The sequence below is a fragment of the Rhinolophus sinicus genome, chromosome 2 (assembly GCF_057876585.1).
Source record: "Rhinolophus sinicus isolate RSI-liver-muscle chromosome 2, RSI-T2T, whole genome shotgun sequence".
Lineage (NCBI taxonomy): Eukaryota > Metazoa > Chordata > Mammalia > Chiroptera > Rhinolophidae > Rhinolophus > Rhinolophus sinicus.
Window position 1 is genome coordinate 45,238,885 of NC_142502.1, and position 17,220 is coordinate 45,256,104.

Consider the following 17,220-nt stretch of genomic DNA (forward strand, 5'->3'; position numbering starts at 1 on the left):
GAAAAATCAGTGTAGTCTGCTTTCACTGTCTTCCAGATGTTCCACAGTTGCTGCCCAGCTTTGGTTGGTGGCTTTATACACAGTCCTGTGCAGGGGAGAGCGCTGAGCCAGATGTGGAGGGAGGCAGTTGGGGAAGGAGGCTGCAGGGCAGGGGCCGTGGCTCACCAGGTCCACGCTTCCAGTTCCTGAGTTGTCACGTGCTCATTTGGCTCAAATCATTTACTCTCAGTTGTCAAGTGCGGATAATAATCCAGGCCTACTTCCATGAGGCTCTTTTGAAGATCACTGTCTTATTTTCTTATTTGATCTTGAAAAGTGCTTGACAAACTCTAAAATAATAATAATAATAATAATAATAATAATAATAATAATAAGAGTAGTAACAGATATACCTACTGACCTGGCCTGGAAGCATGGATTTTACAGCAGGGTCTGTGAAAGGGAGGTATTTCCTCCAGAGCAGTTTATTTCTTACATTAACGAAAGAGAGAGAGAATGAGAGAGAGAGAGAGAGAGAGAGAGAGAGAGAGAGAGAGAGAGAGAGAAACCATATCTCAAATGGGGCTCAGAATATTATTATTATTATTATTTGCCTTTGCCTGAGCCAGTTTTTTTTTCTGAGCAGCTGCAGCTGAGTTTAATTTCTGATGTACTGAAAAGAATGTTCATTCAGAAAATATATATCCATCCCCTATGATATGTTCCAGAAGCTCTGGGAGACATATAGACCCAGACCTGCCTCTCCTGGTGTTTGTAACCTTCCATAGATGAATGGACAAATGCATGTCACTCCTAAAAGGCAGTGATGGGTCGTGTCCTGAGATTAGATAAACCACAGAAGGAGGAAAGAACAGAGCGTTGAATTACATGAACAATCTTGGCTGGTAAATGTGTCTGTTTCCCAAAGGAGATTGTGGGGTTTGTTCAGTTTTGCTGAGAGATCTTGCTTGCTCCCTGTGTGGTATTAGATGATAGATATATAAAGCTTTTTGTTCTGGAGAAGATTCAAACTTTGGTTCTTGAAAGAAAGGATTTTCATATCACTCAGGGATTCAGCTCTTTAGTTTTTGTTGTGGGGGGGGTGTGTAAAAAGAGGTCCAGAACAAAGCAGGGTCAGACCCTGTTCTGTAGGTGATTCACATTAGATTTTAAAATATTTACTTGTAGGTTTAAAAATCCATCTAACAGTTACCATTAGTTTATGTACTTAGCTGATGCTGAATTTCTTACTTTGGTTTCTAAGTTTGAAGTAACTGATAACAAAAATTTTCCCCTCTGTCAAGCATAAGAAACCAAAGATCAGATATTATCAATGTTGTCTATTAATTTGCTTATTTATTCATTCAATGGGCCTATCCTCCAGGCACCATGCTGTGTCCTGAGGAGCTTATAGCTTAGTAGGGGTTACAATTTCTAGGACAGGTGGTAAGTACTGGGCCGATTATGTGAGCATTAGTGGTTTCCTAGGAAACCTCCTCCAGGGAGCTTAGAAGTGGTAAGTCTTGTTGCCTCTCCTGCAGTTGTTGGATAGTTGTTAGAGGACCCTGAAAGCACGGATGTGGCTGATCATTCCTTTTGGGGGATGGGTTAGAAGGCGAGGTCCCCTTGTACAGCTGGACACCATGGCTTACAGAAGTCCCTTTCGCTCAACGACAGGAGCAGTGGAAATTCCTGCCTACATCTTCATATGCGTGGGGATGGACGTTTTGGGGCGAAGAAATGTTCTGATGTTCTCTCTTATCTCAGGTGCACTTTTCTGTGGTGTGATTATGGTGATCCCCAAGGTGAGTTATTTTGTTTTATTTAGGGAACGGTTAGTTATACTATGACAGTTTGATGGGAGAATTTTTAGCTTATTACAGTAAGTACAAAGATCAATTCAGACAGATGGACAGAGTATATACCTAACATTTAAAAATATGTTTTCTTTTTTTTGTTTATGTTTTCTTTTTTTTTTAAAAAAAACATTCTTTCTCGGTTATATAAGCACTACATGTGCATGGTAGAAAATTTAACGAAAACAATATTAAAAAATAATGCCCATAATCCCACTTCCCAGAGATGGCGAGTGTTGTATTTTGTAAACTCAATAATCTTGAGTGAGGAAAGTAGATCCTGCCTTCCAAACATTCATTCATTCATTTACTCATTCAACAAAAATCTATCTAGCATCTATTATGTGCCAGGTGCTGTTTTAGGTGTTGAAGACACACAGCGAATCAAGTTCCTGTTGATATAATGAAGAAAAAACAGAATGCGGACTAGAGAATGACTGAGTATGTGGGGGCACACATGTATCCTTCTTCATTTTATCTAGGGTGATCAACGATGGTGTGCCTCTCAGAGAACGCAACGTTTGATCAGAAACCTGAAGGAGGGAGGGAGCCATGGAAACCTCTGAGGGATATAATGAACTCATATTCAAGATTGTTCCCATTTAGATAGCCTTGTTTTTCACTGTGGTAGATTAGTAGTTGTCAATTTCTAGTATGCATAAATCCCCTGAGAAGCTTGTTTTAAACAATGCAGTTTCTTAGTGAGAAACACTGCCATAAACTACTGAAATGATTTCCATATTCCTATATTTTGGCAAACCCCATCCCCTAGAATACTTCTTGCATCCAGAAATGCTGCTCCTCTCCACCCGCCCCCACCAAAATGTTGTTATTACTTGTATTTTCATTCTTTATTTGGAAAATATGGTCACAATAACAATACTTGAAAATATTTTATATAATTTTCTCCAGCAATTATATAATTATCAAGCAATAGTATCTCAGCATTTAGAGCAAGGTATTTTAACTTTTACATAACGTTTAACATTTAAGCGAACTGGTGACTTCCTTTTATCGTGACACTTCACTTAATTATCAGGGTTGGTGAATCAAATGTTTTATGTAACTGAAATTTCCAGGTGATTGATATACAACTGAGAAGAATGCAGTACAACTACTCAGGAGGAGGTCTGTGCCAATTTGAGGGAGCTTCATCCATACCTGTTTTTGTTTGTGTTCTGAAGTAGTTTGCAGCGATATTAGTTGAGTTGATGGCAGCTGCCTTTGAGCTGGTGAAGATTGAGGGGAACCCCAGAAACTCCGAGTCATATAGTGGTTAAGCCACAGCCATAATGTGGAAGACGATCGTGGCAGAAGGGGATTTCGAGAAACAGAGCACTAACCCCTAACCACAAATTTCTCCCCCCAACGGTAGTGCCAACACAATACAAAAAATTTTTAAATCCTATTAATTCATTCAACAAATATTGTCTGCAGTAGTAAGTAAGGTGACAAGCTGACACTGGCTTCTCTAATAGAGGCACCCCCACATTTCAGTGACTTCACATAACAGATGTTTATTTCTTGCTCACAGAAAGTCCGATGTGGGTGTACCTGGTTGGTCACAGTGGGAGTGGTGAGGGAATGTTTGGCTCCATGAAGTCTATTCAGGGACTCGGGTTGATAGAGGCGCTGCCATCCTCAACACATGAACTCCAAGGTTGCCTGGGTCTCAACATCCAGCTGGCAGATGAGGGGGAGAGAAGAGATGGAATATGGGAGGTCCTTGTGAGCCAGTGCTGGAAGTGGGACACAACAGGGAAAGCAGAAACTAAGTTGGAAGCGTGGAGAGGTTTTGCTGTTGAAGAATGCATCAGCCAAAGGTGGGGGTGGGGGAGTCTGTACGCATAGTTCAGTTATTACTTTCAAATTATTTTCTGAAGATAATTTAGAAGCCATGGGATTACTGCTGCAAAAGACACAATTTATTTTTATGGCTCTTTGATTTATTCTGCTGGGTCAGTTCCAGAAGGAGCGGGTCAATTATTGGTGGAACCAGCATGTCTGGGGGTATCTCATTCCAAAGTAATCTTCCCAAGAGGTATTCTTTTCTTATTTGGTAATTTGAAATCTCCAAGGCGGGGGAAGGCACAATAAAACTTTCCTTTAAATTTCATGAAGATGGAAAGCTTTTGCATACCATGAGTAGAGTTTACAAAATAAATTCAAAAAGAAAAATAAAACTCTTCATTGTCCTGAAAAGTACTGGAGAATTAGAAAGTTTTAAGTAATCATCTTAAAGATTTCATTTAAAGATTTATCTTTAAAAAATATTACTTATGATGGTCTATTTTGCTAATTTTTTTTTTTGCAGGGTTACTATATTTGGAGTGTGGTGGCAACTATGGCTGGAAAATTTGCCATAGGGTCAGCATTTGGCCTCATTTACCTTTACACAGCAGAACTGTATCCAACCATGATAAGGTAAGAGTTACTTATTTTTCTGTTGTTTTCCCATTGTCTTTCACTTACGTGTCATTTCATTATATTTGACCTTTGAGTATACAGGCTTTATTTTCATAGACGTTACTGGAGCTCTGAGATGTGGGAAAGTTACATGATGATGCTAATTCTGAATCTCAGGCTTCGTCTATGCCTCATTAGCAAGGATATTAGAGAAACTGTTTTGAAATTCTCTCTATTATCCTAAAACCATTTTAAATCTTGACTATAACTGACCTACACTGACTTAATTTTCTCAGGACGTATCTTTTAATGTTCGGGTGTCAGTTGTATTAGTTTACTGGGGCTGCCATAACAAAACACCAAACTGGGTGGCTCAAACAACAGAAATTTATTTTCTCACAGTTTTGGAGGCTAGAAGTCCAAGATCAAGGTGTTTGGCATGTTTGTTTTCTCCTGGGGCCTCATCACTGCTTGGCTTATGAAAAGATATTTATTCACATTAAAAGCACACTCTTTTCTTCCTGCTAGACATTCTATAAGGTTTCTTTAAATAACTTTGAAAGAAAAGCATTGAGCTATTGCTTGATTTATAAAAATAAGATAGAATGTTTCATAGATATAAATCATTTGTCTCCAAAATTTCCATTTCCTACCTCAAACAAATTCCTGCTCTAGAAAATTGATGGTACCCTCAATATTAGACTGAATGAATATACATGAGGGTCTCATCTGCATACCAGATGTAGAATGGTTTACCCTTTTTTTTTGTCCTGAATTATCTGTATGCTTGTATATACCCCTGTTTTACAGAATGTATATCTAAATCACGAGTGATTCCTGAAAAATTAGAGTAAAATTAGTTCCAAGTATGTTAAGCCAAGCTTAGGTTTTATTGTTTATTTTCGTCTGGGAGGGTGGACAGGGGCTACAGGAAGTTGTTCCATCACTTTCTGCGTCATCTATGTTCTCTTCCGTTCTTGCTGCTGTCTTTTTTTTTTTTTTTTAAATTAGTTTCAGGTGTACAAAACAATATAATAGACATTTACACCCCTCACAAAGTGATCACCTCCTCCCCCAATCTGTTACCCCTGTGACATCATATACTGTCTTAATACTCCTCATGTTTTCAGGACGCAGGCCGTGGGAAGTGGCAGCGTGGTGTGCCGTGTGGGAAGCATCATAGCCCCGTTCTGCGTTTACCTCTCCAGCGTTTGGCTCTTCATGCCCCAGGTGTTTAATCAGTTTATAGAACCTTACTGAGACAGCAGAAAGGCTGATCAACTAATTGCCTTCTATGTTTTTATTTATTGGAAGTGAATTTATAATTCAATGATGATGAGGGTTTGTAGAAATCTTATTAACAGCTCACCAGTCGGCAAGTAGGGTGGTGGCTGCTGTTTTCTTGTTGGTCGATTGCCTTCCAACCACTGGTGCGCTGTACATTACACCTATGCCTGCCAGAGACCGGGCTCTCCTCACCCATATCATGAAGCTGGGTCCACACAGGGAGAGCGGTGTTCTCTGTAGTCTTTCAGTGCCTCTGCCTCCAGCACCTGGCCCAGCACAGCCTATGCCCCTCCCCCTGGATCCGCAGGCTGCCTCTCACCCCCTCACCCTTTTCCTCCACCTTCCCGTAGTATGCCTGCTGGTCAAGGAGGATTCTAGAGGCTGCCTATTTCCTTGAAGGATTCTGTGGTGCCTGACAGAGAGGTTGGGGACCTGTGGTTTTCAGACATAAAAAAATCTCTTCCTGCTGGCTCTGGTAGTGTGGGCTGTTTGCCTGGTTATGAAGAGTGAGAGCAGTTACTGTTCAGTTTGCAGATTTCCTCCTGTGGGGGCTGAGAGGCTGGGAAATCACACTGTTACACTTGGGTTTAGCAAGACCCTGTGGTCAGGAGGTAGATGAGAGACAAGGAGAGGTGGGGCAGGAGGGATTGGGGAGCATGGAGGGTGTGGGGTTGGGGGTGGCCTCAGGGGCTGCAGTGGCTTAGGGGAGAGCCCTGGGTCTGCTGGCCCTCTTCCTCCCCCTCCAAGCCACCTCTCCTAAACTTCCTTGCCATAGCTTTCTCTAGGCTGTTCCCTCTTGGTCTCCTTCAGTGCTCCTCTTTCTTTTTCTGATCACCCCTTAAATCGACTCATTCTCTAAGAGCCATCCTGGCTATCTTTTCCATTCCCTGCATAGGCAACCTCTCCTAAGTTCTGACTTCTCTTCCAAGTTGCAAACTCGTGTTTCCACCAGCCTCATGGATTATTCTCCCTGAATGTCTTATAGCAAATCCACTGTTTCCCAAACCAAACTGGTTGTTACCTTAAATTTCCTCCTCCTCCGTCTCCCCCTTTGGGTTAGGACTCAGTGCCTCCAGCATGACACTTCAGCATCAGCTTTTTATTTGCCCTGTTCTTCTTCCCCCCTTCTCCTCCCAATGCAGGACACTACATCCTCACCTTCTCTCTCAAAACCACCCCAGGTTGCCTGCTTCCGGTTCAGTTCCTCATCAGCTTCCGCCTTCTACGTCTGTTTCCTGAACCCCACCCCCATCCCATCAGAAGAGTTTGCTGAACCACAGCTCTGCTCCAACTGCCCTCTCACCTTCAGAATAAAATGCAAACGCTGCCTGATTCAAGTCAAGGCTTTTCCAGAACGAACCCCTGCTCACCTTCCCTAGTTTTTTTTTTTTTTTTTTCACACACCTTCCCCTCTTCTCCACACTCACTCTGTTCTCACTCACCCCGACCCACTCTCCTCCTGTGCCTCGCCTAAATGTCCCCTTTGTAGAGAGTGCTTCTCTCCCATCTCCTAACTCAGGACACTGTGGAGGAGGAGGAAGACGCTTCTGGGATGCAAGCCACACGGAGTTGTGGGTGATCAAGAGTGTGACATTTTTGCTTTATAATTATTTCTTTAACTGTGCATTTGTTTTATGCCTTTTTTATACTTAAATCATATTTTATGATAGACAGATAGATACATAGACAGACATAGACTGTTTTTTTTTTTTTCTTTTTGAGAGGTAAATCCAAGAACTGTTAGGACTCAAACATCTCAGAAGCTTGAGCTCCATCTGGGACAGAGCCTTGACAGGCTCCCAGTGCTAGAAGATGGCTTAAGGCAGTGATTTCTTCCCAGTACTCCCGTGAAGCCCAGGGCTGTTGACAAAACGTGGTCCCTCGTATGGGGTCTTCCCAGGCTTCGTGGAGACCAGCTGCCTCTCCAGGATCTTTCTGGATGAGGCTGTCTGGGTGCTTTAGTGGCTGTGACTCCACAGCTGGGGAAAGAAGACCCCAGCAGGGACCACCTGCCTCATTCCCAGTTTGTCCTCCTGCATTGCCTCTGCCGGACAACTGGTGGGAGGCCAATCACTGGAAGAGTTTAGATGAGGCCCCCCCATGTATCTTTCAAGATGCAGAGCAAACCCCACTTCTCCAAGAAGACCACTCAGATCCAAGGACTCTGTCTTTCCCATGCCGGTGCAGTACTTTGTGGTTGCCCCTTTCACAGACCAGTCACAGCCTGGCTTTATTATATGCACATACGTTTTTGTCCCCCGAGTTTCAACTGTTGAACTTTTGCAGGAGAGGACATTTTGTATCCCCACCACTGGGTCCAGCAAAGCATTTCTTTATGTGCTACTTATGTTATAATTTGCTTAATGTTTTAAATCAAATAGACTGCCTTTTAAAATTTAGCTTTGCCCTAAACAGTAATAACAGTGAAACCATGGGTGTTATACTAGTTATATCTTTTTGTGAAATACACTAACAGAATCTTACAGGTAATAAAACCAAGTGTCTGATACTACCGAAAATCACCTTACACCACACATAGGTGGTGTGTAACCACTGGCTTGGCGTGGCATCTGTCTTACATCCCAGAACACTCTCAGCGAGGTTTGCTTGACTGGGGAATTGGGAGGCCAGCCTCCTTCGTGCACTGACCCTGAGACTGAGAAATGACATGGGCTGTCTGGCCTGCCCAGGGAGGTGTTTTTGGAAAGTCCACCATCCATTTCAGGGTATGGACTTTTCTAGAAGCCTCTCCTTTGTGCTAGCACTTGATGTTCCTCATTAAATAAATAAAAGATAAAACTAGGAAAGGTGCGTTTCTTTTTAAACAATAAGCTGAAACACACAGAAGAAGATAGATACATCTATAAAAGCACACTGCTATAAATTTACGAAAACCACATAAAAGACTTTTTTTTTAAAGGACATCTGTGGGTCAGTTAAGGACTGTGGAGTTCAAAAGGATTTTTCATTTTATTTAACAGGTACTTAAATTGTGCTTGCTATGTGACAAGCTCTGTTTTAAGCGCTTTACAAAAATTAGTCTTCATAGACTGCAGATACTGTTTATTGCTACCCCTATTTTACAGATATGGAGATGTTACAGAAAGTCATTCTTAGCTCAAGGTCACACACCTTCAAGGTGACAGAGCTTGGATTCAGACCCCGGTGCCATGCCTTTTACACAGCACAAACAGTACAAAAGCAAGTGCAGAGAAACAAGCGCCCCCTCCACCCTGACCCTGACCGCCTCAGGCCCCCTTCCCCTAGACAACCTGTGTCAGCAGGGTCTTGTGTATATCTGCAGAAATATTCTGTGAATGTACTTCCTTTGGAGGCAACAGATGTTGCTTGTTGTTTTTAATGAGTAAAAAAAATAGATTATTCAATTTTTCATTAAGCTTATTTATGGAGGTCAAACTGCCTAGCAAGGCAGTGCTTTTATTTTGAGGACAGGAAACGCTGATCTCGATGATAAGTTTATATTTTCTCTTTTGAAAAGATGCACATGAAAATCGCTCGTTCTGATGCTTTTATTATCAACCATTATTTTCCAGTAAGCTACATAAAAGTGGACACCTAATTCGTATCATTTTTGTATTTGCGCATTTGGCAGACGTTCAGTGAGTGTTGATTTTGAGTTAACCCCTCTGCTAGGTGCTAAGGAGCAGAGAGAGGAAAGAAACCGGCTCCATCCTGCGAGACGTCCAGTGTGGTGGGGGAAGGCAGAAGAGCAAACCATGACAAGTCCCAGAGATGAGGGCTAGAGTGGGAAATGCTGCGGTTACGTGGTTATAGGAGAGGCCAACCAAGCTAGGTTAGGGCCAGAGGGGAGGCTTCCTGGAGGAGGGGTCCTTTCATCTGTACCTGGAGGGGCCAGTAAGATTCAGCCTGGTGGAGAAGAGAGATGGGAATTCCAGGCAGAGGGAACAGAAAGGCAAAGACTTAGCGGGGAAAGGAACATGGCCAGTTTGGGTTTGGGAGCAAGCATTATTGCTAACACCAGGAGATAAGTCTGGAAAGGTGGGCAGGGGTCTCAGAGGAGGTCAGCCAGGAAGAGCATGTAGACTAATGGCGGGTTTGAGAGGACAGGATGGAAAAGGTGTATCCACAGGAGCTGGTGACCAGTTGGATATGGTGGAGCATATGGATATGGATATGGGGGGAATGCAAGGATGGTTCTTGGGGCTGGAGGGAACCCAGGAGGAGGAACAGGGTTGAGGTGGGGAAGGACAGTACGTGATGAGTGCGAGGTGCCTGTAGGATGGGCACCAGGGGATACGTCCAGGAGGCAGACACCTTTGTAGTCTGGAGCTGAGGGGACAGCCCCACTGGAGGTACAGATTTGGGAGTCAGCTTATACGGAGGTGAGGTGAGGAAAGAATGAGGGAAACTGATGGCAGAAGGGTCCAGGGTGGAGACAGGCGCTGCAGCCTGTAGGACGGGGAGGTTCCCAGGATCCCAAAGGAGGAGAGGAGGTGAGGAAGGCAGGAGAGGACAGTGGCTAAGAAAGAGCAGGACAGCGACACATCCACGGGAGTTGGCAGCCAGGAGTCTGTGGCCTGCGGAGAGCAGCTTCTGTGGGTGCTGGGAGAGGGCCAGGCTGCAGAGGGCAGGATGGAAGGAAAGCTGAGAGAGAGAAGCAGTGACGGCTGTGGAGAGGGTGGGCTAGAGGCTGGAGGGGGTGTGGGTTGAGGCAGCGGCCTCTTTTGCTTGTTTTAAAGGATAGCATTTATTGACCTTACCAGGGGCCAGGCACTACTAAGTGCCTTACATGTGTTATTTAATTTAATCCTTTCAACCATGTTTGGGGGCAGGTACTATTATTATTTCCATTTTACAGACAAGGAAACTGAGGAGCAGAAAAGTTAAGTGACTTGCCCAAGGCCACCCAGGTAGCAAGTTACCGGGCAGAGTGGTTTTGGAGATTATAAGAGGCTCAAGAACTTCTATTTTTACTGAGGGAAACTATCCAGTGGAAAGGAAAAGTTCAAGAATATGTGAGAGGGAGGGAGGGAGGCTGATGGAAGGAGAACCTGAGGAGGAGGAGATGAGAGGCGGTGGGATATGGAGAGGACCACAGGCTCCTGCTGGCCCGGGGGAGGGAGAGGTGGGGAGGGGCATTGCTGGGATGTTTGTGGGGTGGAGGGAGCTGGCCAGGGTGGCAGGAGACCAGGTCTTCTGCTTGAAGTGAGAGGAGAATGGAGGGTTATAGGTTTGTTTATTTCCTAAAGCTAAAAGGATCTCCAATTTGATCCTATTTCTCGTTTAGGCGTATTCACTGTTTGCCCAGACCCTGACGCAGGGGTCTTTTGGGATTTGTACATCAGTGGCGATTCCTGCTATGTCCCGAGACACCAGAAAATGTCTTTAAACATCCTTTGGAATGTCACTTTAAATTCTACTACTAGTTTTGGGCTTACTCATGATTTTTCTAAGAATTAGGTTCCCAGCGTTATGCAAAACAAAAATAAAATGCTGACTTCCCAGCTCACATCTGTTACAGATGTGGCCTCACGCCACGTCACAATTGCACTGTGTTTCATGTTTTAATTCTCACAGGCTGTCAAAGCATCAGGTATGTACATCTATCAGAAAAACCATGTCTTAAGTTATTTTTATGGGCTCTTCCCAGGCAGTGTTTTCTGCTAGAGGAATTTAAATTATCTAAGGACGAACACATTTTTAAGGACTGTACAGAGATTTAATTCTAAATTCCACCCAAGATCTTCATAACGATCAATAGAGAATAGATATGTAGACTTTAATTTTTAATGTGATTTTAATTTTTAAAGGCAAACACCTTGGTGCTCATCTAAAAGATTGCCTTTTATGTGTCAAAATCTAGAACGTAAAGAAATACACTGCTTTTTGTAGTAAATCAGATGGACCACCCCCTCCACAAAGAAACTAATAGCAATTAGTTTCCATTGCACTTGTTTTGTTTCCCTTAAATTCTGTAAGTTTTGGTTCAGCGAAACATTGATTCATGCACGCAGGTAGGCATTCATGCACTCCCCATCATTTACTGGATGCTGACAGCGGTGCTGGTTTTGGGGGCAGGGACAGGGTGGCCCATCAAGTCCCAACCCAACGCTCAGTTGTCGGGTTTCTCCACAAGACGCTGGAGTCTGGGAAGATGGGGCAGAGACTTTTTTCTCTGTGTAGTTCCTAGGACAGTACATTCAAGAGTGATACTACAGGCAGTACCCGGGATTTATGGAGTGGGGGCGCCACAGCGGTAAGTGAATGAATGAATGAATGAATGAATGAATGAATGAATGAATGAATGCTCTGAATGAGCCTAGCTGATGAGTTAAAGAACTCCCAGCCCAGCCTAAGTAACCCAAGGTCTCACCATGGAGTAAAAATGACAACTGTCATGTCCAATTCAATTCTGTTACTGCCTTCTGAAAAAAGTTCAGGATTATTATTCTCTGAAGGATACATTTCTTCCTTTTTTTTTTTTCTTCCTTCATGTGTCACTTATTATTATTAATTTTTAAATTCCTTCTAGTTGCTTACTGGGACTTTGGCTTTCGTGAGTGGATTGCTAACACTCAAGCTTCCAGAGACCCTTGGGAAGCCTCTGACAACTACTTGGGAGGAAGCCATCAAGCTGGATGAGGAAAAAGATAGCAGTTAAGGCAAATTGTTTCCCACAGCCAATAATGCGGACGTTGGAACGAATGGAAGTGATTAATTCAGGGGATTCTGGTCTTAGTGTGCCATGTGTGCTGTCTGGCACCTGAAATATTGTTCAATGCCTTTGTATTAGAGAAATGTTATTCTCATCTTCCACATGTCCTTTATTATGTCTTTTCAAAACAAACTTTGTAAGGAAGTTTTAAAACAATTGTTTTGTAAAAGAAATAAAAACCAAGGTGAGAATGCTGATTTTTTTTTTAAGACTGCTTTCCTATTGCCGCAAAATATCGTTTTCCGTGTTTGTTCTTCTGTGTCATTGTTTCTCAACCTTCCCCCCCTCTACCTGAGAGAAGACCACATACTCCAGGCTTCCTCCCCTCCCCCTTGGAACCTGGACTGTCAACTGGAAAGAGGGGCCCTGTGAGAGTGTTTCTTTTGACAAAGGCCCTTGAAGATTCTGTTGCTGATATTCCTTCCCCTCTTTTGAGAACCATAGCTCCAAATTCAAGACTTTTTTAGTAAAAATGTTTGTCTTCATAATGAAGCCACAAAAACTATAGCTATAAAAAAAGATATCTTGCTTTCCAGCACTCTGAGTGAAGAGGGCTTGAATGTGTAGGCGCGTGTCTGTATGTTTGGTCCAGTTAAGGGACATATATCTGCAAGGGGCCAGGAGTGCGTTTTCTAGTCTGACATTTTTACTTTTCCTAAATTTACCAAATTCTCTCCATAAGTCTCCTTCAAAGCACAGAGAAGCTGTGGCACTTTAGAGCATTGCAAACTTGTAAAGTTTGCGGATCACCCAGGAAATTGATTTTAAGTATTATGAGGATCTTTTGCCAATGCAAAAAGAAATTTAAACATTCTTGCCTTTTAAAGAAAATAATTTACAGGAAGATTTCACTCTTCTTTTTTTAAGTCCTAAATTTTGTTTCCTCAATTTCACTTAAAACCATAATTTGCAAAAATAGTTGAATATTCTGAACATTTCAACTGCAAAATTACAGTATAAATCTTCTCTGTTAGAGGAGTGCATTTCAGATAAATTTCCCATAGGTTTTTCTTTACTATAGTTTCATCAAAAGTTACTTACTTTTTCTTTGCCTTTGAAATTTAGCTGTTGGGTATGTCTTATGTCTAATATATCAGAATTGATGAAATGTTAATGTTATCTGCAGAGGTAAGTAAAATAAGGATTAAGACAATTACATACATGCTGTTATTTAAAATAATTGCTAAGGGAAAAAAAGAGGAATTTGACCTGAATTATTTAGACTTTTTATATTAATTAAGTTCTCTGGATAGTTGCTCAGTTCTTCACTTGGTCTTTCCACTAATAAAATAAAATGTAAAACCAAAAACCTTTTTCCTTTTGTAAAACAAAACGAAACAAATAGGATATGAGAAGAGGAAGATATTTGTTTATCCTTCCTCTCATCTCTGATTTTGTCTTTTTCTTTTTTTCTTCATTCTTAGCCTGTTTTCCTACTGTCATTTAGATTTCCCCTCTTAGTTAATATTTGATGTTTTTGACTTTTAAAACTGTATAATCTTCACACCCCACGAAAGCTGAATTTGTACCTCTCTTTCCCTGAATCTCTGTTAAGACGTATGTTCTTAGGGAAGTTCATATTAAAAATATACTTTGCAGGGCCTGCCTGGTGGCTCAGACGGTTAGAGCTCCATGCTCCTAACTCCAAAGGCTGCCGGTTCGATTCCCACATGGGTCAGTGGGCTCTCAACCATAAGGTTGCCAGTTCAATTCCTCGAGTCCCTCAAGGGATGGTGGGCTCTGCCCCCTGCAACTAAGATTGAACACGGCACCTTGAGCTGAGCTGCCGCTGAGCTCCCAGATGGCTCAGTTGGTTGGAGTGTGTCCTTTCAACCACAAGGTTGCCAGTTTGACTCCCGCAAGGGATGGTGGGCTGTGCCCCCTGCAACTAGAAAACGGCAACTGGACCTGGAGCTGAGCTGCGCCCTCCACAACTAAGACTGAAATGACAACAACTTGAAGCTGAACGGCACCCTCCACAACTAAGATTGAAAGTTCAACAACTTGACTTGGAAAAAAGGCCTGGAAGTACATACTTCCCCAATAAAGTCCTGTTCCCCTTCGCCAATAAAATCTTAAAAAAAAAAAAAAAAAAAAAAAATATATATATATATATATATATATATATATATATATATATATATATATATACTTTGCAAAAGAACAAGACAAACAACTGAAAGAACAAAAATTCATAGACACAGACAATAGTTTAGGGGTTACCAGAGGGTAAGAGGAGAGGGGAGGGCTCTAGAAGAGGGTAAATGGGGTATAATATATGGTGATGGAAAGAGAACTGACTCTGGGTGGTGAACACACAATGTGATATATAGATGATGTAATACAGAATTGTACACCTGAAATCTGTGTAACTTTACTAACAATTGTCACCCCAATAAACTTTAATTTAATTTAGAAAGTTCTCATCACAGGAAAAAAGTATTCTGTAATTATGTATAGTGACAGACATTAGCTAGACTTACGATCATTCTACAATATATACAAATATCAAATCATTACGTTGTACACCTGAAACTAATATAATGTTGTACATCGATTATACTTCAATACAAAAATTAAAAAGAAAAAAATATATATGCTTTGAATGTATTCAATCGAATGATCAGTTCTGAGGGGCTTACCTGTCCCCTTGATCTCACCGCTATCAAATATTTGCTGAAAACATACCAAATACAAAGGGTTCATTCTGTAAAACGGCATATGCAAAGGGGTACTTAAATTCTGGTAGGTGGTGAAGAGGACCATTTTCTCGGTTATGATTGTGAAGCTGACTACAGAAGCCAAAGTCTCTGGTAACCGCCTCCAACAGTGTTTGGGAGTTGTGGATAGTCATGTCTTATCCGAATTTACCAGAAGTCAGTAATAGCTGTTTGTTTTATCTCTAAAGTCCACGTGGTACCAGTATTTACTGACAACTGATAGTTCCCTAAGTAAATTCATTTTCCTTGTTCCGTGTCTCTCGGGTCTTACCTACCGTGTCAGAGACCCAGCTTGAGATATTCAGAGGAGAGATGTTCCCATAAGTCTTGAAAGTCCTTTTTTTACAAGGAGGAAAGGGTTCAGTTACAGAATCTGCCCCACTTCTGTGTCCCGACAGGGCTCACCCATGTATCAGAGATATGAGTGCCCGGAACGCCTTCTCTGTTTCCCTGCGCCAACCTGGAGCTACTCACTGCTGACTGCCTGTCCCCGAGAGCCTGGCTTCTTCAGTAACCTGAAGAATTCAAGTTCCATTGGCTTGAGGCTCCTTATTTACTAGCAGACTAACACACCGGCAAGGTTAACACATCCCGAGCCATTGCCAGCCATGCAGAGCAGAGCAGGAGGGGCTGGGTGGGCAGGGAGCCCCTACCATGCACAGGTGAGGCTGTGGGCACCTCCAGAGCCCAAGGCAAACGTTTCTGAATAATTGTTGGGGAGGAGTATGAAGCTGAGCGCACCTCCAGTCTCAGGGAGACCACTTCAACTCTTTGGACCTCAGCCACTCGTGTAAAATGATAACATAAGGCCCCCTAGATGGTCCTTGGGGCTCCTTTTAACTCTCACCCTCAATGACACCTGAATCCATTTTCCTCCTCATTCAAGTCATACCACTGCAGTTCTTTGCAGCAGAAAATAACACCTATTAGCTGTATACACACACAACTTTCTTGGTTTCATTTCTAAATGTTTTCCTTCTCATCTTCCTTTCAGAGTCAAGGGCACGGAGAAGAAGGAGCCCTCTCAAATGTCTTCCAGGGCTCTCATTACTTTTCAAATACAGTCCTCCATCCTAGCCAGATTTCTGGCACTTTTCACACTCTGCTCTGACACATACCTCTTCATGTCACCACCCATCATTTCCTCAGCTCTCTTTGAACTTCCTGCCTCTGCAGCTTTGCTCACACCATTCTCCCTCCCAGTATTTCCTCCCCTGCTCTTCATTGTCCTTCCAATCTCACTGATTCTTTGGAGCCTTCCTCATTTCCCAGCCTCTCCTCTATTGGCCACTTGGGTCCACCATGCTCCCTCTCTCCTGAGCCCTCTCAGCACCTATGGTTAGAGCTACCTTATTAGAGGACTGTCTTATTCTGCCTTGTTTCCTTTCTCAAGGGAAATAACATCATTTTAGAAATTCTTAAATCTCCTGTAGTCCTTGCAACATGCCCGGGACAGAGTGACTGCTCTGCAAGTGTTTGTTGATTGACTTTATAGTAGGTGCTCAATAAAATATAGATCCCACCTTACGAAGAATTTTACATATCTTAACTCAGCACATGTTCACAACAACTTGTATGAGAAATCTTAGTTTAATCACAATTTTCAAATGGGGAAACTGAAACTTAGAAGTTAGGTGATTTGCTCAAAGTAAAACAGACAGATCTCGTGGCACAAAAGTGTGTACTTTGGTGGAGACCTTCAGCCTTGAAGACTGACATTCAGACTGGGCTTTGCCACTTAAGAAACCTTGGGCCAGTTCTCACTGTCCTGGAGCCTCTATTTACTCATCTATAGAATGGTGATACGAATAGTACCTACTTCATTTAGTGGTTGTGCTATAGTGTGTCATGCATGTGTCTAGTATATGGTTAAGGCGAACTAAATACATATTAGTTACAATGTTATCATCATTATTTTGTGACATCAAATGGCTTCCCTATGAACAAATTTGTGGACTGTAACGTGTCGGCCACACGGTGAACACTCAGCAACTATTTGAATATGTGGGTTAAAGAATCACTTGGTTTTTATCCTAGATTATTTCCTAACTATTTTTTCCAACTGCAAGCAGGTCACCATCTTAGTGATCAACAACATTATTCTGCCCTCCCCACCCCCCACGCCCCCTCCCACCAGCTGACCCAGCAGAGCCAGGCACCAATGGGAGATGGCAGATAATTCTGGGCAGCCAAATGAGGAAACCAGGGTTGGCTTCTGCTCAGAACTTGCTGGGAGTTGGACAGGTTCACCCGTTATTTACCATGCCTACAAAGC

The 17,220-nt window shown here is 42.5% G+C and overlaps 1 protein-coding gene across 7 annotated transcripts in view; it reads left to right on the forward strand.

Moving 5' to 3' along the window:
• Nucleotides 1-12,422, forward strand: part of SLC22A16 (solute carrier family 22 member 16) — a 64,033-nt gene extending 51,611 nt beyond the window's left edge. For 6 of the 7 annotated variants that reach the window (XM_088795513.1, XM_019735056.3, XM_088795512.1 and 3 more), the window contains 4 exons: nt 1,657-1,784; nt 4,150-4,259; nt 5,372-5,471; nt 12,043-12,422. In XM_088795513.1, the coding sequence (XP_088651639.1) occupies nt 1,657-1,784; nt 4,150-4,259; nt 5,372-5,471; nt 12,043-12,171 (467 nt within the window). In that variant the 3' untranslated portion in view covers nt 12,172-12,422. The remainder of the gene's footprint in view (nt 1-1,656; nt 1,785-4,149; nt 4,260-5,371; nt 5,472-12,042) is intronic. The other variant, XM_074333443.2, reaches the window with a different exon arrangement.
• The last annotated feature ends 4,798 nt before the right edge of the window (nt 12,423-17,220 follow it).